The sequence below is a fragment of the Pan troglodytes genome, chromosome 7 (assembly GCF_028858775.2).
Source record: "Pan troglodytes isolate AG18354 chromosome 7, NHGRI_mPanTro3-v2.0_pri, whole genome shotgun sequence".
NCBI classification, from domain to species: Eukaryota; Metazoa; Chordata; class Mammalia; order Primates; family Hominidae; genus Pan; species Pan troglodytes.
Genome location: NC_072405.2, coordinates 134,359,304 through 134,385,430, shown reverse-complemented (window position 1 = coordinate 134,385,430; position 26,127 = coordinate 134,359,304). Strand labels below are relative to the sequence as shown.

Here is a 26,127-nt window from a genome sequence, read left to right as displayed (position 1 = left end):
TTTTGTTTGTTTGTTTGTTTGTTTTTTTGAGACAGAGTCTTGCTCTGTCGCTCAGGCTGGAGTGCAGTGACACGATCTCGGCTCACAGCAACTTCTGCCTCCTGGGTTCAAGTGATTCAGGCGCCTCAGCCTCCGGAGTAGCTGGGATTACAGATGTGCGCCACCACGCCTGGCTACTTTTTGTATTTTTAGTAGGGATAGGGTTTCTCCATGTTGGTCAGGCTGTCTCCAACTCCTGACTTCAGGTGATCTGTGCTCCTCGGCCTCCCAAAGTGCTGGGATTACAGGTGTGAGCCACCACACCTGGCCAATGTGAAGCATTTCTTTAACTTTCTCTTTACTGTATTTGGAGGGACTGGTGTTCCAAGAGGTAGACTTTGGGAAATGTTCCCATAGGTGTCACTGATCTCTTTAGGAAGGGACTGTGCCTGAAACCTGTGCTATCTCTTATTAAAAAGGGAGGTTTCAAGTTGAGAGATATTCGAGACACATGAACATCAAAAGTGGCTTTCTTCTACAAGTAGTTAGAAGGATAAAACGTGGCAAAACTCCCTTCATATCAATCCAACACTATTTAATGCTGGTTTTGACCTAAAATCACTCATTGAAAGTCTAAAATCAACAGGATTCTCACTTAAGACTGGACCAACAGTTTTGAAGTTTACATTCAGTTCTGATAGTCCATTTTACTGTGCAACACAAATCTATTTGACTAGATCTGGTTCTATTAGAATCCCATTTGGTTTTAAGATTTGTAAGACAAAGATTTTTCTAGTCCTACCCTCCTAGGCTGCAGTCATTGTGGAACTAGAGCCAATGCTTGAATTCCTGCTAATCCATTCCCCCAAGAACTCTCACCCAGCCTCAGCTCCCCTAACAGAGAGCTCACTTTTTCTCCAAGGCAGCCATTCCATCCTCAAAATTTTCTCCCTTACATGGAGCAAAAACTAGACCACACTGAAAGTCTTTGATAAGATGAGCTTAAGAACTCATTACTGTAGCCGTGTGCAACCCCAAGGCTGTAGACCTGGGCAGGGTCTGGGTTTGAATACAAGTGTGTCTAACCCCAAAGCTGCTCCCTTCCTCATTATGCTCCCCAGAATCCCCAGCTCTGGTGGGACTCTCTGGATTCTAGGCTCTCACTCGCCTTATTGAGCAAGTAATTACCTTTCTATCCAGCTCAGTTCCTTTACCTGAAATGCATGGTAGAATTGGACATCTTGCTTTAATATTCTAAGGCATCATTTTCAGCTTAAATAGCTATTTGTGGAGTGTTTATTCCATGCCAGGCACTTTAGATAGATTGACTATAATCCCCATTTTGCAGGTGAAACCCAGATTAAGTAGCTTACACAGGGCCACACACTAATAAATGGTGAAACTGAGATTTCTACTATGAGGTTGAGGGGCCTGTATCAGAGATTTCTCCCCTTGACCTCCTACTCACTGAGGCACCAGGAGGTGCCTGGTGGTACTTTACCTTTTAGTCAGATCAACACCTCTGTCTTGTCTTAGGTTGCTTAGGCTGCTACTATATAATAGAATTCTATAGACTGGGTAGTTTAAACAATAAATGTTTATTCTCACAGTTCTGGAGGCTGGGAAGTCCAAGATCAAGGTGTCAGCCGACCTGGCATGACTGGTATCTTCATGCGACCAAGAGAGAGAGAGGTTATCTCTCTTTTGTCTCTTCTTATCAGGGCATTAATCCCATTGAAAGTCTAAAATCCCAGTAAGGATGCTAGCTCTAGCACCTTCATTCTTAACTCATTCTGTTTGTGTTAGGAATGCTTGCCTTCTGGTTTCTATACTAATTGAGTTTTGGCTTTATTTGATGTTTTTTGTTTTGTTTTTAAATTGGGATTTCTGAAAACTAGACTTACCTATATAGACATTGTTATGAACTGAATGTGACTCTCCAAAATTCATATGTTAAAATACCAACTCCAATGTGATGGTATTTGGAAGTGGGGTCTTTAGGAAGTAATGAGGTCATGAGGGCAAAACGCTCATGAATGGGATTCGTGTCCTGATAAGAAGAGACACAAGAGAGATAACTTCTCTCTCTCGGTGGCATGAAGACACCAGTCATGCCAGGTCTGCTGACACCTTGATCTTGGACTTCCCAGCCTCCAGAACTGTGAGAAATAAACATTTATTGTTTAAACTACCCAGTCTATAGAATTCTATTATATAATAGCAGCCTAAGCGCCTAAGATAGAGGTATTGATCTGACTAAAAGGCGAAGTACCACCAGGCGCCTCCTGGTGCCTCAGTGAGTAGGAGGTCAAGGGGAGAAATCTCTGATACAGGCCCCTCAACCTGCTCACTTCTTTTCCAGGTTCTGTCTACATCCTGTGTGTTCCTCTCCTAGACTGCTGGACTTCAGGGACTCAGCTTCTCTTCCCAATACCCGCTTCTGCTTTCTGAAAAAGTCTCCCCAGACACACGTTCATAAATCCCCGTTGGTCTTAGTGGGAAGGACTAAGATCTCTTTGTCTTTGCAAAACTATATAGTGTAAGGAGCAAAAGGCCTTAAAGGTCTAAGGTCAACTCAGTTCACCCAGCTGTGTGATAAGTCAGTCAATCACTTTAATCCTAAATTTACTATCTGTAAAATGGGAATCATAATACCTACCTCAGCAGGACTGAGGGAGCTTTAGTGTGATGAAAGGTATACGAGACAACAATCACCACACCGGACACATGGTAAGTGCCCACATGTTTGCTTCCTCTCTGTTTTGTATCCTTTCATGGCCTGCATGGAGGCCTGCAAGCTCAGGAATTTGCACACAAGGCTGCTCAAGCATTGTTGGCCAAACCCGCAAGAATATTTCATCCTGAGATTCTGACTTATAAGCTCAGGGTATCTGGGAATAGTCCAAGTCACCTGAGTTCTTAAGCGCACCTCTCAGGTCCCCAGGAGACACATTCAGATGTGGGATTGCAGCGAGGGATCAGGCACAGCTTCATTGAAGTGGCATTTGTGGTGAGGCCACTTCTCTGGCCAGGTAGACCTAATAGATCTGGTGCCACATCTGGTTCACTCACCTGCAGCAGTTCAAATACAGCAAGGAGATCCCCTCCAGAGAGATTCCCACAAAAGATGGGGTGATAGCATAACCTGGGGGGCTCATAGTCCTGGTCAGCCAGCTTCACAACAGGAGCAGCCACTGTGGCACCCAAATATTCTGGCTTCCCCTAAAGAAGAAAAGAAATGAGTTTGTATTTCCCGATCATTAATTACCTGGTTCTGATCCACATCAATGCAGTTTTACAGATAACCTCCACAAAACCATCAGCTTCCGTGTCTCACTCTTTTCTCCTGCCAAGCTCCTCTTGCCCATTTCCATAGGTCTGGGGAGCAATGGGTTCCACTCATGCTCCTAAAAGGGTCATCCTGGCTGGCCAGGACCCTGTATGATCCTAAAAGGACCTGTATGATCCTAAAAGGGTCATACAGGCACGGTAGCTCAGGCCTGTAATCCCAGCACTTTAGAAGGCCGTGGCAGGTGTATCATGAGGTCAAGAGATCAAGCCCATCCTGGCCAACATGGTGAAACCCTGTCTCTACTAAAAATACAAAAATTAGTTGGGCATGGTGATGCACACCTGTAGTCCCAGCTACTTGGGAGGCTGAGGCAGGAGAATCGCTTAAACCCGGGATGTGGAGGTTGCAGTAAGCCGAGATCGCACCACTGCACTCCAGCCTGGTGACAGAGAGAGATGTCTCAAAAAAAGAAAAAAGAAAAAAAAAAAAGGTGGCGGGGGTGCTCATCCTAGGGGCTTTCTGGCCCAAAGCTATCTTAGGGGCTATCTCTCTCCTCATATATTGAGCTCAGTAGGATATAGTTAAAATAATTATCCAGGGAAGACTGGAAGGGGAAAAGGAAAAATCAGGCGGCAGCAAACATTCCAAAGGATCTGCAGGGCAGGGCATCACTGTGGTTGGGAGCACGAGCTTTGGAGCCAGGCAGACTTCAGTTTGAGCTCTCACATCTGTCACTGTCTAGTTCAATGCCCTTGGGCCAGCTGCTCAACCTCTGAATGCCTCACACCTAAAAAGGATTCAAAAGTAATACCTTTCCATAGGATCATGAGAACTAAAGGAATGTTGTATAGGCTTTGCATAGGGACTGGTATATAAGTGCCCAATACATAGTAATGATGAAGATGATCAATATGTCTAAGTGATGGGGCAGTCCTGCCCTATTTTTCTTGGTAGCAAAAAAGGATATTAAAATATTTTTGTATGTATGTATGTAGGCCATATGTTTCTATAAGAAGTATGCGATGCGATGGCTCTGCTTCCTGCCTCTTTTGCAAGACTGTGTGCACATTCCCCCAGAGGCAGCATGGGGCTGCGCAGTCATTCTGCTGTGCTATTTGTCTCAAGAACTGCTAGAATATAAGCTCCTTGTGGGCAGAGTTGCCTGCACTATTCACTGCTGTGTCCCCTAGCACAGGGCAGATACTCAATGCATGCTGGTTGAGTGAAAGCTGTTGGACCTCTGCCATCCAAGGTCAGTGCCCTTGCTCTTTTTGGCTGAGGCTGGGTTTTAGCAGTCACACTGCTTCATTGTCTCTGGACTCCTGAAGCAATATGTGCAACCCCAGCTGTAGAAGGAAACTTGGTTGAGGTGGAAACCAGGCTTTTGTTCAACCACACTTGAAAACAAAGCTGCCTGCTGGTGTCCACTAGTGGAGACAGACCTGTTTTGGGGATGGGTGGAGTTAGGGCAGCTGGCTAGGAAATCAGTGATCTGCCTAACAATTTGTTCATTAACCCAGCTGGGAATGGTTAATTCAAATTAGCCCTGGAAACAAAAGAGTAAACATAGCCCAAGCAACCAATTTTCCAAATATAAACTCATTTATTCCGGAACCAGCAGATTCTTATGAGGCCATTGGGAAATGAGGTAAGGTTCTAGACTGGAAGCATGGGTCCAGCAGATTCTGATTCTGTTAATCTGAGCATCACCATATTTTGGGCCCTGTTTAGCTGCAGTGCACAAGGGTGAACAAAAGTTTTTGCATGTCTACATGTATTTCTCTGGGAGCAAAGTGCATATTTTCATATTCCTTTCTCTCCCACATTTCTTTTTCCCTTTAGAGTCAATAATGTCAGCTGAATTTCTCCATAAAGGGCTGACTTAGGGTTGGGCCAGAAAAAGCCATTACTGAATGGAGATCTGGAAGGGAAATGGAAAGCAATGGGACAACAAAGGGAAACACAGCCAGCCCAGCAGGTTAGTGTAACAGGACTATGGCCTACATACAAACATACAAAAATATTTTAATATCCTTTTTTACTACCAAGAAAAATAGGGCAGGACTCCCTCATCACTTAAACATATCAATCATCTTCATCATTACTACGTATTGGGCACTTGTATACCAGTCACTATGCAAAGCCTATACAACATTCCTTTAGTCCTCATGATCCTATAGAAAGGTATTATTTTTAACTCTTTTTTAGGCATGAGGCGTTCAGAGGTTGAGCAGCTGGCCCAAGGGCATAGAGCTAGAAAGTAGCAGATGTGAGAGCTCAAACTGAAGGCTGCCTGGCTCCAAAGTTTGTGCTCCCAACCACAATGGTGCCCTGCCCTGCAGATCTTTGGAATGTTTGCTGTCACCTGATTTTTCCTAGTAGAGTGTTCAAAGACGCTCTACTGCTATTTATTGTTTTCTGCATAGAAAATAAACACTAACAATTGAAAGCATGTTGTTAAGAACAAAATTGAAAAGGTAATGATTTTGTGGTCTTCCCTACAGAACATCTATACTACATGCTAAATAGTAGAAATCCTCTTCCATAAATATACACATCTATCCCCAATTTATAGATAGGGGAATGGGGCCCAGAGGGAGGGAGTGGCTTGGAGGGCTAGAATGTGGATGTATAGACTGCTACACTAGCCTCCACCACCTGTACAGGCAAAAGTGGGCACAGGGGACCTGGTTCAGCCTCCAACCAGCTATGGCTTTAAAGAAGGTATTTGAGCTTTCTGTGTCTGTTTCCTCCTCTAGGAAGCAAGATGGGAACTTCATGGTCTCCATGGTCTCTGCTCCCCTTCTGTGATGCTCACTTCTTGATTCCCTCCTGACCTTGACCCAAAGACAGGGGCTGTCAGGAGTACTGCGAGGAGGTGGGGAAGCTTTAGGCAGGCTTCCTGGAACTACTGTTTTACTTAATATATTTGTGCTTCTGCAACCTCATGAGGAGGTAGAGATATTAAATAAAGAAACAAACCCTTTCCTTTCATTTTAGACTACCTAATTTAAGAAAAGAATATTTCTGTAAGTTAAAAAAATCCTCCAGTAAGCTTTTGACTCTATCCAAGGGTTCAGCACACAAACGTCTTTGGAGAACAAGAGGTTTGGTTTACATCATAAAAGAAAAGGGATAGAGATGAATGTGTTGTGAAAGGCGTCGAAGCAGCAAGCAAGAGAGAAAGAAACACAGAAAGGCTGAGAAAATACCCATCCATTTCTTTTCAGCCAGGGGAGATCAGTAAAAACCTCCTGTCTCCAAAAAGCATGGACATTTTTATTAGACAGCAATAGGACCTGGAATTAGCTGGAGGCTGGGTACAGTTGCAGGTTGCTTTATACAAGTATCACATTCCTGAAGAAGTGTGTAGACTGACGTTCTGTAAACCAGATCCAATTTTAATTGCCATTTAAATGGAAGTCAGTGAAAAACTCTTTTAGTAAAGCAAATGATCATCACCAATCTTTTTGGTTCTGTGAACTGTTTTCAGAGGTCAAGTTTGCCTCTAGGTACATCTAGTGTTCTCACCACTCACAGCGTCAGGACTTTATTTACTTTAAAATAAAGTAAGTGAGTTCAACGTGGCATTTTTTATGAGGTGTGGTCAGCGCTGGCCCAGGGGGACACTCACCACAGCGTCGCTGTCATACAGCTCCACCACCACTAAGGGCGGGGACTCTGCCAGCTCCTTCACATCTCCGTGCAGCACCAAATCATTGAACAGCAGCATCTGGTTCCAGGTCGGAGAGAGGGTCTGGGAGATTATCTGGAAGGAGGGACCAAAGAAAAGCAAAAGATCATTCAATTGAGTTATAGGGTCTCTAAGGTTCATTCATCAAATACTTATACAGGGGAAAGAGAACACATCATCATTGTGATTGCTCACCATTCAATATTCAAGTGACTATGTAAACTGAGCAGCTACTATGTACTAAAGAATGCTAGGGAACACAAAGACTCCCAACCGTGGAGAAGCGTACATTCTTAAGTTTCATGAGCAGAGCCCCTACATGTTTAACACCCTCTTTGCATACATACTTTCAGCTCAGTCCTCACAGTAGTGCCAATGATAACACTAGCCACTTTTTTGAGCATTTATGGTGTGCTGGGCACTGAATTTCACATGCACTGTCTCATTCAACCCTCACAATAATTCTGGGAGGTAGGTTCAGTTATTTACACACATTTTACAGATCAGGAAACTGAGGCTTACTTGTCCAGAGCCAGCAAGTGGCAGAACTGAGGTTCCACCTGGACCATCTGGCAGCAAAGCCCAGGCAGGTTGCTAACCTCACCCACTCTCGCCATGTAGATGCTAATATTATCCCCATTTTATGAATGAGAACACGGAGGATTGGGGAGATTACATGATTCTTGACTTAGGAGCAAATAAAATTTTGTCATCAAATATCCTGAAGTTGGGTATTTTACCTAATATTCCTTATGTGGAATTCTACTGTTTTGTGGTTATTGACTGAATTAAATAGATCAAGGTTTTCAAAACTGCTCTCACCATTTTGCATGACAACTTTCTTACACTGATAGTAGACTGTACCATTATACAGATGGAGCAGTCAATGGATACAGAGGATAATAATCTGCATAATTGCCCTCAGACCATGAGCATCTTGCCTAGAAGTGGCTTACAGCCCCCTCCTAGGCCATTTAAGTGGTGCCCTCAGAAGGGAGGGCATATTTGGTCTTGCATTTTCTTCTCTATTTAATTGGATGTTTGGAAACCTGCCAATTTCACACAGCCGAAGACTGGAGTTGTTTGCAGGGCAAGTGGACTCTGCACCTGGGCAGAAGCTATTCCATTAATGCAGGAGACTAGTCCTGGAAAGAGTTCAAAACCACATTTCTTTCTCTTCCAGGCAAATGAGTGATTTCATAGGTGAATGTATCACAGCAGCCGCTGGGTCCAGGGGAAGTTTCCGAACTGTGCCTTTGTCTGTCACTGTTCAATCTAGGAGGGAAGTCTGGACAGAGACCTGGCCTGGACTCCAAAACTCGTATCAACTGTCATCTCAGCATTTTACATCGAGTCATTTCTAGTCACAGCATTAAGTCATTTGCCCTGTGGTCACAAAGGAATATTTTTATTGCTCTTCTTTATGTGGGTCATAAAAATATTGTGCATTTTCACAATTTCCTTCTCTTCTTGCTTTTTCACTTTTAGGGTACTTTATGTCTGAGACACAACAAGATTTTAAACGTTTCAGAGAAAATCTAACTTTTCCAATAGGAAATGAATGACTTCAACCAACTAATAACAGAAGTTAAAAAGCTGCAATGCAAAGTTACCCTGTGTCAATGACATCACAAAGAACTGTGTTTTTATGATGCTTTTCAAAATAGAAATGTGATGTGTCTTGTAGCATGCACTTCACAGCGTAATACCAAAGCAATTTGTGATCTTCACAGCATCTTTCCTATAGAAATATTTTGGTATCTTCTTTGGCACTGGGCTGTAAATACCACTTAATAAGATTCCAGAGACCAGCATTTGTTCATTCACTCATTCATTATATAAATATAGGATTCAGGACCTACAATGTGCTAGGCACAGTATTAGACACTAACACAGCACTCTGTGCATAGCAGATGCTCAATAGCTATTTGCATGAATAAGTGTGTATCGACCTGTCCTTGGAGTTGCTCCCATGAGTAAAAGGACTGCATGACCACCTCCAGGAGGTACTAAAAGGTTCACCCAAACAAACATACATTCTCCTACCTACCTCAGAAAGAAGGTAACTTCGTCCTCATTCAGTGACTGAGCATAAAAATGAGAAGACAACAGACTACTTTCTCTTTACTATGTTTTGAGAGTTAGTATGGAGCGTGGTGATGATGAATATAGACTCTGGAGCTGCACTGCCTGGGTCGAAATCCACGCTCTTCCATTTATCAGCCATGTGACTTTAAACAAACCTCTCTTTGTGCCTCAATTTCTTTATCTGTGAAATAGGGATGGTAACCTTGTACATTCCTTCCAGAGGATAAAATACTCTGCCAAGGTGCCTATAATTCGCCTCATTTCTTAAGGGCTTTCTTAAAGAGTTATGCATTGTAACTGAGTTAAATGACATTATCTGGAAGTTATGGTAGCACTTAGCTAACATTTTGATGACGGAGCCAGCTGTCATGGACAGAGTATAGCTTTAGAATCAAATAACTCTGGAGGGAAATTCTAGTTTCATTACCTACCTGATGTTGGACTTGGGCACGTTGGATATTAACCCTCCAAACCTTAGTTTTCCTCATTTAAATGGGGTTAGCACCTACCCTGCGGAGTTATGAGCATTGTCCAAGAATATTAAGTGCTTGGCACACATCAGGTGCTCAATAATTGCTTGTTACCCATCCTACCCGATCCCAGCCCATATTCTTTTATAAATGAGTAAACATTTACTGAACGCCTGCCACATGGCAGCCTTGGTGCACTGGGGTAAGAGACCATTCACGTCCTCAGGACTAAGCCCCAGCCTGGTTGTTGCAAATGGCAGGTTCCGTGCTTCACCCTCTAAGATTTCCTCCCCTTCTCCTCTAATGCTCCCTCTTAGCCACTTAGTCTGTTTCCCTCTTTCATCCCAGAAGCCTTTCTCTGTCGGAGCTTTCTCTCCTTCCCTTTGTATTTCAATCACAAGATTTCTATGTCCCATATATCCCCAGTGATGTTGGGAATGACTGGATTCCCCTCTTTGAAATACTTCATTCCATTAAGTCACTTTATAAAGCACTGGTTTTTCAGGAACAGCCTTCGGAGGCTTTTTCTCCCTGAGCCCCGTGTGGTCAGGTGAGTGCTACCAGCTGAACAGTGGCACTCGGCTATGACTGCAGGGGCCCAGGTTCAGCTTTCCTCATCATTAAAAATACATAAAGGGGGCATGTCACCTGCAGACAAGTCCCTCTGTGTTAGCGCAGAAGTGAAACAGGAGAGGGAAATTGGTACCCTTTCTTATGAAAATGGAAGTGGAGTGGTTAAGCAAAGTGACTCTGGAATTGGACAAACCTGGGTTTCTATCTTGGCTCCACCATCTTCTAGCTATATCACTTCCAAGCCTTACCTTCCTCATCTGTAGAATGAAGACACTAATAACATCCAGCTTTGGGCTGCAGTGAGATGTAGCATATAATGATGCATATAAAATGCTAAGCATTGTGCCCAGCACGTGGGGAGCTTTTAGTAAATAGCAGCTATTATTATTAACAAAAATGAGGTACTTGGCTTAAAGTTATGGAGACAGAGTCCAGAACTCAACAGAACCTATTTTCCCTTTCAAATAATTATTTGACAAATAAAAGCCATCTGTTCCTTTGAGATATGGATGTAAATCAAATGAAGATGCTGTATGGAGATACCAAATACAAGGATAATTACACAGCAGACCAAGGATTTAGTCCAAATCCTGTACTTCACTAAGGCCCTGGAATTCCACAGTGTTGTGGCAGGTGGAGGAGGGCTCCAGGGGTCCATCCTATGAGAACTCCCTTGCTGTAGGAAGGAAGCCTCAATTACAACAACAACAAGCAGTCACATAGGCCTTAGTTTTAAGCAAGGTACTGTCCTGGGTATTTTATCCTCTGGAAGGAATGTACAAGGTTATCATCCCTATTTCACAGATAAAGAAATTGAGGCACAAACAGAGGTTTGTTTAGAGTCACACAGCTGATAAATGGAAGAGCATGGATTTTGACCCAGACAGTGCAGCTCCAGAGTCTATACTCATCATCACCATGCTCTATACTAACTCTCAAAACACAGGAAAGAGAAAGCAGTCTGTTGTCTTCTCATTTTTATGCTCAGTCACTGAATGAGGATGAAGTCACCTTCCTTCTGAGGTGTCTCCTGACTTCTCCCCCAGGTAGAACTAACCCTTTCTCTACCTGGCTCTTGTAGGACTCTGTACAGCCCTGCACCCTGAGGCTTATCATAGTGTAGTGACTCGTGTGTCATGAGGCCTGCATCCATGCCTGGATTGCATATTACACTGGAGCAGAGTCTGGTTCCTCTCATCCTCCAGAGCCCAGCATGTGGCCTGGCAAAAAGCCAGCACCCGACAGGCACTGGTTCAATGAACGTGAGGCTGGTTCACATCACGCTGTCAGTGTGCGAGTCATAAATCAAAATGCAGTCTACTCTATCATCCAGGTCATGGGCTTTGCCCTGGAGAACAATGTTAGCCCTCTCAACATCAGCCAATGTCATGGCCAGCATTTATCAATCATTTTATAAACTTAAATATCTGCTTCTTCATGACAGTCCCATCTTAAAATGACAAACCTGAGGTTTAGTGAGTTGTGTTACTTGCCCAAAGACATGCAGCCGAAGAGGAGATGAGCTAGAAAGTAACCTTAGGGCACTGTGTGTGCTAACCCATGGTGCTTAACTCCCTGAGATGGGCAATTCTTTACTGAGTTTTCCTCTTTTCAAAGCACAAATCAGAGAACAGAATAAATGTTTAAAGAACAGAATCTAATGAGAAAAGCATCCTACTGGATTTTTGCTCATTAGGAATCCTTTCACATTTTAGTACTAGTTGTATAGGATAGGGAGAAAGACAGAGGAAACAGGCACAGACCCATACTATGATTTGCATATTTGTCTTTTCCAAAACTCATGTTGAAATTTAATCCCTAATGTCACAGTATTGAGAGGCGGGGCCTTTAGGAGGTGTTTGGGTCATAAAGGATCTGCCTTCACAAATGGATTAATCTATGATTAATAGGCTGTCATGGGAGGGGAACTGGTGGCTTCAGAAGAAGAGGAAGAGAGGCCTGAGCGAGCATATTAGCATGCTCCACCCCCTTCCCACGTGATGCCCTGTGCTGCCTCGGAACCTGCAGGGTCCCACCAGCAAGAAGGCCCTCATCAGATACGGCTCCTCAACCTTGGACCTCCAGCCTCCATAACTGTAAAAAATAAATTCCTTTTCTTTAGAAATTACCCAGTTTCAGGTATTCTGTTATAAGCAATGCTAAATGGATTAAGACAACCCATCTCCCTTAATACTCACAATATCCATTATGAAGTATTATTTTCCAGAGGAGGGGGACTGTGAAGCATAAAGATGTTAAAAGCATGCAAAGCTCCCCAGCTGGTGAGTGCAAAGTCTAGCGCATCTTGACCACAAAACTGGAAAATGTTTCTCCCCACTGAGACCCCTTCATAATGATTGGATCATAAACCTCCTGCAGGTTGATCTGTGCTGTTTCCTCATTTGCTCCTTCCCCACTGCACTTGGCCTCGTGCCTGGCACTTTAGCCTTCTCCTCCTCACTCCTGTTTTTCTCCCAGCCTTCCTTCGCCTTCATTGTCCTTTGCCCTAGGACAATGAATCACACTGAAACAATAGACCTTCCCCACACCAGTCCTTCTGGGCACATATTCGCTTTTCAGTCTGAAACACCTACACACCCAAAGATGCAGGTATTTGCAACATGCCCCCATTGTTTCTTTCCTGGGATCTTCTGTGGGTCAGTTGCAGGCTGCAGGAAAGAAGCAGGCTGTCTTGGTTACCCTGGTTACCTTTGTTGTCTGGCAGTGAGAAAGGAACGTGACTTTGGCAAAAGGGTCTGAAAGTCCATTGCTGTCAGCTGCGATGAGGCCCCGGGCTTGGTACATGTGAGCCCTCAGCTGAAAAACATGCTGTTCTGTGGACAAATCATGGAAGGGGGCAGGTGTTAGTGGGCTTTTCAAGAACAGTGTGTGCACATGTGTGTCTGTGTGTGATGTCCATCTATGTATCCACAGACAGACAAAAGGAGACCACCAACCACATCCACCCTCCTCTGAGACAGGAATGGAAGCCCTGAAGAAAGGGAAGAGGTGATATTTATGGGGTACTTTGAACCCAGGCATCTTCCTTCGTGCTTTCACCAGGTTATGTGTCTTATTCTTCACTAAAACCATGCGAAATAGCATGCTCTCCACTTTATGGATGAGGAAAAATGGCCCACAACCAGGTTAAAAGACTTTCAAAAGTTTGCACAATTAACCCATGCCAGAGCATCGATTTTATTTCTGATTCTAAAATCCTCTTCTCTTTCTAAAATACCACATTTTACTCCCCAGTAATTCTCCTGTTTATACAGGCATGAGTGTGTGCATGTGTGTGCATGTGGGCATGTGTGGGTGTGTGCGTGTGTGTGAAAGGGGCTGCTCCACATAGTTTTCACTTCAATAAACACAATATATGTCTCAAGTCATCCACTCATTTTCCATTCAGCCCGCCAGGGTCATTCTGAGCACCTACTGTGTGCAGTCTTGATCTCTGAGGATTCTGTGGTAACTAAGACAGTCCCTGCCCCTGGAGAGCTCCTGGGAGAAGGCAGAAGATAAGACAAGCACCCACATCACAGGCAGGGGGTCAGGGATAAGTGTCCTGTGAGAATGCTGGCAAGGGACACAGGGGGTAAAGGACAGGAGTGAGCACACTGTGTGCTGGGATAGGAGGCCTCAGGTTGGGGCAGCTCAGGGTTCAGTGGGGAAACCTCAAGTAAGAGTTGAGTTCATCACAATCCTTGGTCCATGATACTTTCTGATCACTGCCCCTTGCAGGGCGCCTCTTGGTTTTTATATTCACTTATCCCTTTTTACTTCTTTACCCACTCCCATTTCGCGGACTCCCCCAAAGCCACGGTGTTCAGTGTGTCTGTTTTTGTGCAGACTTGGGGAGTGGTATACAGAAGCTCTTGTGGACTAATTTGAATAACTCTACTTAGTTAAATTAAGGGTACAAATACCCTGTGAACTCCCCCACCCCCTACAATGCCATCCCTACACTTGTCTCACACAGATCCATATGGGGACTTGTACATGGCTACTAATCCTTTATTAGTGTGCCTTTATTTCCTTATTTGTAAAATGGAAGTAATAATAGTTCCTCATAGGGTTATTGAAGAGAACTGAAGGGCTGAGAATGGTGCCTGGCCCATGGGAAGAACTCTAAAAGTGCGCTGAAGAGGCTGGAGTGTTGTTACTATTGCTCATTGCAATGTGAGCCTGTGGTGAGCACCTGGAAGCAACCTGTGTGTCCATCACTGGGGTAGTGCACAGGAAAAATGTCAGGAAGTTTGGGAAAGCAGTTAGGGGCAACGAATTAGAGGTACACATGGCAAAATGGATGGATCTCAAGAATCTAAGTGCTTAGTGAGATAGGGTACTATTCATGTAAAATAAGAATATGTGCACGCAAAGGAATCATTCACATTCGCCAAAGCACACTCAAAGAAAAAGGGGCAGACCATAGCGGAGGTGGTGCTGCCCTTTGAGCAGAACCCTAAAGGATGGTAACATTTGAGAGACAGAGATGGAGGTGCCAAGACACTGGTGCAGGATGAGTCAAGACAGGGTCAAAAACACCAGGCCACATGGGGCAAGAATGTAGTCCAGTTTATCTAGAGTCTAGGGACACAGACAGCTGTAGTCGTATCACTGAGGACCTAGGAGGCCTGAACGAGGCAATCGGAAACTCTTGAAAGTCTGTGCACAGGAGCTGGTGCTAGCAGAGCAAAGCCTCAGGACGATAAAACTGAGTCAAGCTAGCCATGGACAGAAGAGGTGTCAGGGAGGAGAACCAACAAGGAGACAACAACGCCCCCTCTAGGCCAGAAGTTTAAGGACCAGAGTTTAGGCACTGCTGGAGGGGATGGAAATGAGGGGGTGGGAGGGACATGGCGGCCCTGGTTGCTATAGGCCTTGACCCCTGATTGGCAGGGTGAGGAGGGACAGGAAAGGCAGGGGGTGCCAAAGACAACTCCTTACTTGATTGTCTTGAGGCTCACACACGTTTCTGTCCCTCTACCCTCCACCCCATGCCACTGTCTGGCTGCATGGGGACCAATATGGAGCCTGAGAACACAGCAACCATATCGGACCCACTCTAATCCTGCAAAGGATTTGGAAACTTGAGCTCTGCACACTTCCCAGTTAAGTCCAGGTATTTGCAGTGAAAGTTCTCCACACTCTGTCAAGGCAGGGAGAACCAGAGAAGTGATTCCTTTGGACTCAATTCTAAGTCTGTCCCCACTGTCCCTCTGTCCCCACTGCCACATACACCAATAAACCCTCACAAAACGGGCTGGGCCCTGCTGGCAAGGGAGCCCCTTAAAATGGCAACAGTAAATGATGGAATGTTCAGCAGATGGCACAGGGATTTCCCGACAGGAGTGTTTCTAGAGATGGCCCATGTGTTCCTTAGCATGCTACATAGTTTGGCAAATTTCTCAGCTGACAGTGAACTTGGAAATGGTTCATCTGATGAAAATGTTCATCAGCTGCCCTCGAAATGGCTAACCCTGTAATTTTAGCAGAACTCCCAATGGCAGCCACACAAGCTGTGCACTGCACAACACCAGAGAGCACCATTTACTCAGTGTGAGTTTTCATTTTTCTGAAACCTTGAGTCTTACTAGTTATTTTCCTGGGACTAATCTAGTCACCCTCCTCACACTCTATTGGTACACCTCTTGTGCTATGGCTTGCTTTTTACTTGTGGTTATGAGAGATGTGTCTGTTATCCCCACTTGAGGGCCAGAATCACCTCTCACTCATCTCTACGTCACCCACTAGTTTTTCCACCATGCCTTACGTATATAGGTGCAAACTAATTATTTGCTGAACAGGTATTTTCTGGAGCACAAAATTCTCCAGTAGGTGTGGAAGGCAGCCAAAGCCATCAATGCCAGTGCACAGCAGGAAAAGTTTATTAGGTCACTCTATGAAAACACACTGCAGAGGATCAGAAAGCACTGGGAAAAGTCTTTCCTCTTCTCTGAATTGTTAGTAGCTGGGATAGCAATCACATCCAGGTCCTTGGGTCTCTAGAGATAGTCGATAAAAATAGGAAGCCAAGTTAGGTTCCTATTTTTTCCTATCAAGTTAATGTGGATGTTTTTTACCCAAAGATGAAAACTCTCTCAAGGTATGGTGGAAGACAGTAGAAAGAAAGCAGGGTTTGGAGACATTTTTTTCCCCATAATTTACTAGCTATGTATCCTTGGGCAATTTTTAAGCATCTTTGCTACATAATTTTCTTCATCTGAAAGATGAAGAGTCTTCCCAGGGTTGATTTGAGAAGTCAATGAGATCTTATGCATAAAGTGTAAGGCACAATGCTTGGCATGTGGTATTATGCATTTTCCAAAGACAATGCTCTTATGCATTTATATCGGGTACAGAAACCATGAGCTGAACCATTGGATATGTATTTCCAGAACCTTGTATTCTCTGACTATTGAGCAACTTTGATTCCACTGGCAGTCTAGGTTCAACCAACATCAGAGGAGCCTTGGGCCACAGAGAAGACCTGACTCTACAGAAAATTCTCCAGTGTTTCCAACATTGGCTCAACCCAAAACTCAACTTCAGCAGAAATGAAGGTAAAACTGCAGGCTGCTTTATCTGAACTCAGCAGCAAGAGATAACATAAATGGAAGTAATTTGGAAGCAGAAAGCAAAATGCAAGTGTAAGGAATATTTATAATAAAACTCAAAAATGTATCAAAACATAAACATGATGGCACTTACAGAAAATAACTACATAGAAAAAGGATTCCATAAAGCATGCTGAATTTTAAAAGCAGCTGAGCCAAGAACCAAGCTGGAGAAATATGTGTGAACCTACTGATACCAGTCTCCACTGGGTTACTACTAGGAAATGTGAATATCTGCTGTTGATATGTCAAAACTCCAATGCCACATAAAAGTAAAATCTGCCTTCATTCCACAGATCATGTAAGCAGAAGAACTTATTGACATTCTGACATTTTTTGCTTAAAACGCGAACTCAACCTACATAATCTGCCTACAAAGAAACTCAAATTACTTCCTCTCTATTAACAGAGAAACATAAGTGTTTATTCCGGATGTGTTCAATGATTTTACTCTTTTTAGATGGGACAATGGAAGGTAAGGTAGAACACTTAGAAACTGTACTTAAGAAGACCAATAAGTTGGCCCTAAAATAATGTGCAAAAAACTCATGCATGCTGCCCTCCTTATTATCTTTTCAGAAGACCACCTGAGACCTCGAATGACCCTCTTTGCCCAGTGGGGACCCTACCTTGGTAGAGCAGGTTAGATGGGGGGTGATTGGTGCCAGCCCCTTTGGAGGACATTTCTGCTTCATAGCCTACTGGCAAGTTGTCCAAAATGGCACTGGCATGCTTGATGGAGCCCAGCCACAGGTACACGTCGACTTTTGCTTGCACAGACCAACCAGCTGGTCGTTTCCCAGGAGGCTGGAGAAAGGTTACAAAAAAGACTGACTTGTTAGTAGGAGATAATTATAGGCCTCCCCTTTTGAGAAAAGAAGTCCTTCCTGGAGACACATCTGGAAGTATGTTCAGAGAGCAGTTCTCAAGAGCTCCTCTTAAATCAAAATAAAGGCAATGGCCCCAATTGCCTTGATGCACAACTCCATATCTCCAGAGGAAGATCCAGGTCTAGTGGGACCTAAAGCTTAAACCTGCACTGTCATAAGCTCTTCCAAGCCGTGGGTCATTTAAACTTAATAGGTAGTAGGTGTGTTTATTGCCACCATTTGATAAATGGGGAAACACAGGCTCAGAGAGATAAAGTAAGTTGCCTGCGATGGCTCAGTTTTTAAGTGACAGAGACGAAAGTCAAAAATAAAAGAGATGATTCCAAATTTAGACTCTAGACTCTGAACCCCATAGCCTGACTGTCACTCTGAGCTGAAATCTTCTTCCTGGAACTTCCAACTGTCTGGAGTTCCAACCTGACTTTTTACCTCTCTGTTTCATGTAGAAGAATCAGTACTTCTTCCGCAAGTCAGGACTCTATGACTTAGAAGAATCTACCTGGCCTGCCATGCACTTTCTTCCTGGCTAAACACCTTCACCGCTTCCTCATGCAGTGTGGTCTCAGATTCCCTTACTGCTCTGCTCTCTCTCTTTTGAATGTGCTCAGATTTGTATTTTTATTTATGTTTGCTTTAATTTCTATGTTTCTGTCTGTATGAGTGGGGTAGTATTAGTATGCACAGGGAGTGTGTGCATGTCCACATGTATGTGTGTACATATGACTGTGTGTGCATGTACTTAGGTATATGTGTGTATATGCCTGCATAGGGGTGCATGTATTCTCAGAATCTAAAGACAAAATGTAGGCAGTGTGGCTCCTTTATTTCTCAGTCACCAGGATAAGGGTACTCCCTTACCCCTCTAAGGAGTCCCAGGCCCCAGTCTTGGCTGTTGCCAGCAAGGCTATCATTCTGAGAGTAACCTATGGCACTTAGCTGCTACCTCTCAAAATGTTGTCAACTCTTCTTCTAAGTTCCTCTTCCTGGTGTTTCTTAGAATTTCCTGTCAGTAATTTTCTTCTTCTTCTTCTTCTTTTTTTTTTTTAACATCACTTCCTTTCCATTGAGAGTCACAAAATCCTATTATGAAAGGCCACAACTTGCTCTGACAATTTCCAAGGACCCCATGGAGAGTCTCTGAATCCGAAATTGAGCATGGCTGTTTGCCTTTCTATTGTGCTCTGCAGGTTCCACAAATGGATTTTGAGCAACTCAGCTTAGCAACTACTGCCAGTGCTGCTAGGCCCTTGCTGAGGGAGTGGGGCCAGAAGACTCAGTCCTGGCCCTCCCTCCAGGGCTCACAAAGAGGCCACTCCACTTGGCCACTTACCTTCACCTACTCAAATGCAAAGACAGAAAGTACTGAGGAAGCTGAGAAGTAGCAGCAGTGATTTCCATCCTTCCTTTAGGATTCAAATATTTAGCTGGGCTTTAATGGGCACTTTAGTTGGATCCCAGAAAGAGAGGAAAGTGTGTGAACAAAGATTTGGGTAATATGAGCTAATATTTAGCAAGTGCTTACTCTGTGCCAGGAATGATGCTAAGAGCTTTCAGGAAAGAAGTCACAACCAGTAAGCATAAGAGCTAGACAGAGAATGACACAGATGAAGCTGAAGAATCTTGCTCAGTATGTGGAGGAGCTGGGACTGTATTCTTTAAGCAGTAGGATGCCAGTGTTTGTTGAGCTCAAAAAAAAAAAAATCAAGTAAGTTTATTTTGTTGTTGGTAAAGGCAACCACTCTACAACCTGTAATTTACAAAATTATAAGACAAATCACCCTCAACTTATCACTTCTCTAATAATAATAGCCAAAATGTATTGAGGAATACATTTATAAAATAAAATTAATATGTATTGAAAGCCTAAGATTATTTTCCTATAATAAAAGCAATCCCTCTGCCATTTGTAGACATCACTAAGACATCAATTCATAAAGAAAGGGATTTTTGTCTGTTGCTTCACTGCCGTGTCCCCAGTGCCTAAAAGAGTTCTTGGCACCCAGGAAGCATGTGGTAAATATAGGTTGAGTGAATATCCTTTATTTACTTTTCTAACAATAATAATATTTAACACATGTTGAGCACTTATATCATTCTAGGCCCTGGTCTAATGTTTCTCTCTTCACACAGAATGTTCTATTGCCTGCAAGCTATCACCAAATCATAGGTTATCAGGGTTAGAGCCCAGACTCTCAGCCAATGCTCCTCACACAATACTGTGAGCATATGGATTGCCAGGGCATCTGGTTAAAATGCACACTCAAATTCAACTGGTCTCTGGGAAAATTTGAGAATCTGATTTCTCCTGATGGACGCTAATCCTGCTGGTCTACAGATCTCAGTTTTAAGTATTTGTGCAGCAATGCTCTTAACTTAGTGTGCTACATTGCCCTAAACAAAGCAAATCTGAGATTCTGCAGGGTTTTCTTTTCTTTTTATCCCCCTCCCACCCTGCCCCCATAGAGTCACGCTCTGTCACCCAAGCTGGAGTGACGTGGTACAATCTCAGCTCACTACAAACTCTGCCTCCTGGGCTCAAGCCATCCTCCCACCTCAGCCTCTCAAGTAGCTTGGACCATGAGCAGTCACCACCATGCCTGGATAGTTTTGTATTTATTGATTATTTGGGGGGTAGAGATGGGGTTTCACCATGTTGCCTAGGGTCATCTCAAACTCCTGGACTAAAGCAATCTGCCCCCTTTGGCCTCCCAGAATGCTAGGATTACAGGCAAGAGCCACAGAGCCTGGGCCTGTGTTTCTTTTCTTTTTTTTTTTGAGACAGTCTTGCTCTGTCACCCAGGCTAGAGTGCAGTGGTGCAATCTCAGCTCACTGCAGCCTCTGCCTCCTGGGTTCAAGTAATTCTCATGCCTCAGCCTCCCAAGTACCTGGGATTGCAGACATATGCCACCACACCCAGCTAATTTTTGGATTTTTAGTAGAGATAGGGTTTCACCATGTTGGCCAGGCTGGTCTTGAGCTCCTGACCTCAGGTGATCCACCCACCTCGGCCTCCCAAAGTGCTGGGATTATAGGCATGAGCCACCATGCCAGGCTGGCCTTGTGTTTCTTAAAGTAAAACAAAACAATGACAAAAAACGTCATTCATTTCTACTGCTACTGAACAATAAATGGGTGTTTAAACTCATGGTTAAAACCAAAGACTCAGCTAACGTCTTGTGAAAGTGTTCCACAAAGACTGTTGCTGCACTCCTAAAGTTAGCAACTTGTACATTTAAAAAAAATATGCAAATTGGAATTGCTGGCAAGATAATGCAGTGTCTCACTTAAGTATCTAAGTTGGATTCATTCAACATTATTGAGCACCTTCCCAGGTGCTTTCAGGAACAGGATCCCATTTTTAATTTCTTGTGTACTTTCAGCCTGGTTACATGTCTGCCCCTGCCTTCCCTCAACTGGGGCTCAGAAAAAATGAAAGCCTCAGAAGCAAAAGTGTTTCTCTGACCTCTTGCCCTCTTATCTCTCAGTCCCATTCACCCCCAGGTTAGCCATAGAAACTAGAATCTCTCTTCCCTAGTGCAGGTCAAAGAAACCAGAACCCCATTTCCCCAAAGCTGGCTATAAAACCTAAAAATATGACTCTAACTTTCCCTCTGCCTTTCTATGTAAAAATTGGCCATAAAGAAATTATCTGACCTACCTTGTGTAACTGTAGCCCATTCCAGAGAGGGTTCTACTCCACATCCAGAAGGAAAGAATGCTACAGAGAGGCCAAGAAGCAGCTAGGCAGACAGGCCTTGCTGTTTCCCCACTCAGTCCACTAGCATTAGATTATACCCTTTTTACTGAATCGTATTTCTACATGTCCGTCCATGCTTTGTTGAACCTAAGCATAAAAATGGATGATTTCCCCCTATTTTGGGATCTTCCTTGTAAAGGCTCCCATATATTAATCTGTATATTTAATATATACATTAAATAAATTTGTACGCCTTTTCTCCTATTAATCTACCTTTTGTGAATTGATTTGTCAGCGAAGCTTCAGAGGGCCAAGGGAAAGCTCTCCCTTGGCTCCTACACCTGCTTCCCCACTCTCCTTCCTCTCTCATGTGCCCCTGAAGCCTCACCAACCACAGCAAGGTATTTCCCTCTGAGAATAGCATGGAAAGGTAGGAAAAAAGAAAACACAACAGAGAAAAACAATTAAGAATGCAAAAATGCATCAAAAAGCTGTGATCATCCATATATAAATATTGCATGAGACAGAATACTAAAGGCTCAGTCTCCCCTGTGCCTTCCCCACCTCCCACGGGGTCCTGGTGCAAGACAGCCAGCTCAAAAGGAAGAGGAAGTCTTGGCAAGTGAGAGAAGGAGAGAGAGAGGTAGTAACTCACATGAACTGTGTTGGAGTTGGTCAGTATTAGTGAGAGTGAGGTTTGTTTATGTGGTAGAGGTTTTACTCTGTGGCAGGATAGAGAAAGGTGCTATTTAGTGATCACTTCCTGCTGCATCCTAGGAAAAGCTAGATGGAAAGCTGGAACCTGGAGAACAGGACATGGACTCCCTGTTGTGGAGAGAAGGTAGGATAGGGATGGCGATGGGAGTGAGGAGTGGACTCAGCACAGAGCTAACACAAGGAGAAGAGGAAGGTTGAGCGCCACCCTCTGGGCTCTGAGAGCATCTAGCTCCTTCCTTAGGAAGGGTTTCCTTTTGGTGATGAATTTCCATTTCCACATTTCCAGCCATCAGGAGCACAGTGGGGATAAGACTAAAAGGAGAGGATCATGAACATGAACTTTTGAGGGGTGAGTTGGGATGAGTTCTGCAAATTCTGTTCCATCATTTTTAGTAGCATCATGAATATGTTTAAATTAGAGAAAAAGGAAGATCATGCAACCCGGGACCGCAAAACCTTCGTTGCTGTTACTGATCAACCATTACTTAGTCATGTGACTACAGATGAGGCACTTTGTTTCCTCTGTATTAATAGTTCCCAGGAAGAGAAGTTTCCTAAAGCTTACAAATAGTTATTCGGGATGCATAAGCTTGACAAATGTGGGCTTAAAAAGTTAAAGATGTTTCACACGGTACTGGTACCAAAACAGACATATAGACCAATGGAACAGAATAGAGACCTCAGAAATAACACCACACATCTACAACCATCTGATCTTTGACAAACCTGACAAAAACAAGCAATGGGGAAAGAATTCCCTATTTAATAAATGGTGCTGGGAAAACTGGCTAGCCATATGCCAAAAACTGAAACTGGACTCCTTCCTTAAACCTTATACAAAAATTAACTCAAGATGGATTAAAGACTTAAATGTAAAACCCAAAACCATAAAAATCCTAGAAGAAAACCTAGGCAATACCATTCAGGACATAGGCATGAGCAAATATTTTATGATGAAAATGCCAAAAGCAACTGCAACAAAAGCAGAAATTGACAAATGAGATCTAATTAAACTAAAGAGCTTCTGCAAAGCAAAAGAAACTATCATCAGAGCAAACAGGCAATCTACAGAATGGGATAAAATTTTTGCATTCTACCCATCTGACAAAGGTCTAATACCAGAATTTACAAATAACTTAAACAAATTTACAAGAAAAAAACAACCCCATTAAAAAGAGGGCAAATGACATAAATACACACTTCTCAAAAGAAGACATTTATACAGCCAACAAACATGAAAAAACTCAACATCACTGATCTTTAGAGAAATGCAAATCAAAACCACAGTGAGATACCATCTCACACCAGTCAGAAAGACAATTATAAAAAAGTCAAGAAACAACAGATGCTGGCAAGGCTATGGAGAAATAGGAACACTGTTGGTGGAAGTGTAAATTAGTTCAACCACTGTGGAAGACAGTGTGGCGATTCCTCAAGGATCTAGAACCAGAAATACCATTTGATCCAGCAATCCCACTACTGTCTATATACCCAAAGGATTATAAATCGTTCTACTATAAAGACTCATGCATACGTATGTTTACTGTGGCACTGTTCACAATAGCAAAGACACAGAACCAACCCAAATGCCCATCAATGATAGACTGGATAAAGAAAACATGGCACATACACTCCATGGAATACTATGCAGCCATAAAAAAAGAATGAGATCATGTCCTTTGCAGGGGTATGGATGAAGCTGGAAGCCACCATTCTCAGCAAACTAACACAGGAACAGAAAACCAAACACTGCATGTTCTCATTCATAAGTGGGAGTTGAACAATGAGAACACGTGGACGGGAACATCACACACCGGGGCCTGTCGGGGGATGGGGGACAAGGGGAGGGAGACCATTAGGACAAATACCTAATACATGCAGGGCTTAAAACCTAGATGACAGGTTGATAGGTGCAGCAAACCACCATGGCACACGTTAACCTATGTAACAAACCTGCACATTGTGCACATGTATCCCAGAACTTAAAGTAAAATAATAAAATATAAAAAAGTTAAAGCTGTTTCGCAACTGCAGGACTTCTTGGAATCTTCCACTGGTTAATGGGCACTGTGACACTGCAAGAGTTTCCAAGGTTACAACTGCAACTTCTTAAAAGCATTTGAACATGGAACATTTACAGAGCCACTCAAAGAACAGCAGCTCCACAGAATAAAGCTTGAGGAAACTTTAGCTTAGAGAGTTTAGAGATTTACATTCCATGTTCCCCTCCCCGCCCCCGCCCACCTTCACTTCCTATTTCCCAGCTAAAAAACTGGAGTGAGTGGCAGATGAGGGAATACTCAGTGTCCCTGGTGCAGCCTTTGCTTTTTCTGGTCTTGCCCATTCAGTGAAGAGAAAGGGGCATAAAGAGAGATGGTGGGTGAGAGCGGACTTAAAGTCAGGAGTGAAAATCAAAACAGGAATGAAAATGGTCTCGCTGAATCATCTTATCAAGATATTTTATCGAGTTTATATAACTGGATTCAACAAGATCCAGAAAGCTACTGCCCAGAGCAATTCCAATGGCAAAAGGAAAATACAAATAAAGAAATAAGCTAAGGCTTACAGATGAAGATAATATTCAGATGATGAATGCTCCAGGGCAAAAGTTCTGCATTCTCAACTCTTCTAACCTCTGACTTTATTTGACAGCTGTTCTTTGTTCTAATTTTAAATAGTGCCAGGATACATCAAAATATTTAGAAGTGAGTAACTTTATACCACCTTTCTAGTATTTTTAGCACAGGGCCTTCTGAAGTGTTTTGCTATTTTTAAGATAAATATTTCTTGCCTCCTTAGCATTCTTTGAATGGAGAAAGTTAAAGAATTCTTGATAATTGTGGTGAATGACTTGGGTGAAAAACTTTGTTTTTCAGTTATAGTTTTACCGGAGTGGGTTTAAAAGCCATTTTAGGCTAGGCACAATGGCTCTCGTCTGTAATCTCAGTGCTTTGGGAGGCCAAGGAAAGCAGAGGAATCACTTGAGGCCAGGAGTTTGAGATAAGCCTGGGTTACATAGTAAGATCCCATCTCTATGAGAAATAAAAATTAGCCAGATGTGGTGGCACATGCCTGTAGACCTAGCTATTCAGGAGGCTAAGGTGGGAGGATTGCTTGAGCCTAGGAGTTCAAGGCTGCAGTGAGCTGTACTTTTATCACTGCACTCCAGACTTGGCAATAGAGTAAGGTGCTGTCTCTAAAACAAAATCATTTTACATACATGATGGAAAATAACACGGAGAGCCTCAAACAACTCGCTGGACATGTGGGGGACAAAATTACAGCAATGTCCTCTGGGAATGTGGATGTCTAGTTGTTCGAATGCCAGCATTTATTGAGTGATTACTCTGTGAGGCACAACATGTTCTTTACTTGCATTTATTCACTTTTTCCTCACCACGATCTCCATTTAATGAATGAAAAATAGGATGAACATTCTTTATCCATTTGAAAGTTAAAGAATGTTAAATTGCCCAAGGTCATACAACTAGTATATATTGGCCCTGGAATTCTGTTATGGGTTGAATTGTGGTCCCACAAAATTTTTATGTTGAAGTTCTAATCCCCAACACCCAAAATATGACCTTATTTGGAAATAGGGTCAATGCAGATATAATTAGTTAAGTTAAAATGACATTGTACTGGAGTAGGGTAGGTCCCTAATCCCATATGACTGGAGTCACAAAAATAATGTCATATGAAGGGACAGACACAGAGGAAGAATGTCATATGGAGATTGGCGCCATTCTAGTAAAAGCCATGGAACCAACCAGAAGCTAGAAGAGAGGCCTGGAACATGTTCTTCCCTAACACCTTCAAGGGAACATGGCCCTGCCAACACCTTGACCTAGGACTTCTAACCTTCAGAACCATGAGATAATATATCTCTGTTGTTTAAGCCAGTCAGTTTATGCTACTTTGTTACAGTAGCCCTAGTGATCTAATACAAATTCTAGCCCAAATTCACCTTATTTCAAAGTCCATGCTTTAAACCATTATCCCACACTGCTTCTCATGCTTAATAATAGGGCCCTTCTGTCTGCAACATTTAAAAAAAAATCACATCTATAGTAAACTCTTGAGGTTAGATGGCACTTAGAGGCTATTTA

The 26,127-nt window shown here is 43.2% G+C and overlaps 1 protein-coding gene and 1 long non-coding RNA gene across 4 annotated transcripts in view; one reads left to right on the top strand and one right to left on the bottom strand.

The window, feature by feature from the left end:
- LOC134810692 (uncharacterized) overlaps positions 1 to 6,852 on the top strand; it is a 125,743-nt gene extending 118,891 nt beyond the window's left edge. For both annotated transcript variants that reach the window (XR_010159334.1, XR_010159333.1), the window contains exons 4-5: positions 5,114 to 5,249; positions 6,031 to 6,852. This is a non-coding gene — a long non-coding RNA (uncharacterized LOC134810692). The remainder of the gene's footprint in view (positions 1 to 5,113; positions 5,250 to 6,030) is intronic.
- FER1L6 (fer-1 like family member 6) overlaps positions 1 to 26,127 on the bottom strand; it is a 195,354-nt gene that overhangs the window by 69,033 nt on the left and 100,194 nt on the right. For both annotated transcript variants that reach the window (XM_054657466.2, XM_016959831.4), the window contains 4 exons: positions 17,343 to 17,520; positions 12,806 to 12,930; positions 6,906 to 7,040; positions 3,052 to 3,201 (listed from right to left, as the gene is read on the bottom strand). In XM_054657466.2, the coding sequence (XP_054513441.2) occupies positions 3,052 to 3,201; positions 6,906 to 7,040; positions 12,806 to 12,930; positions 17,343 to 17,520 (588 nt within the window). The remainder of the gene's footprint in view (positions 1 to 3,051; positions 3,202 to 6,905; positions 7,041 to 12,805; positions 12,931 to 17,342; positions 17,521 to 26,127) is intronic.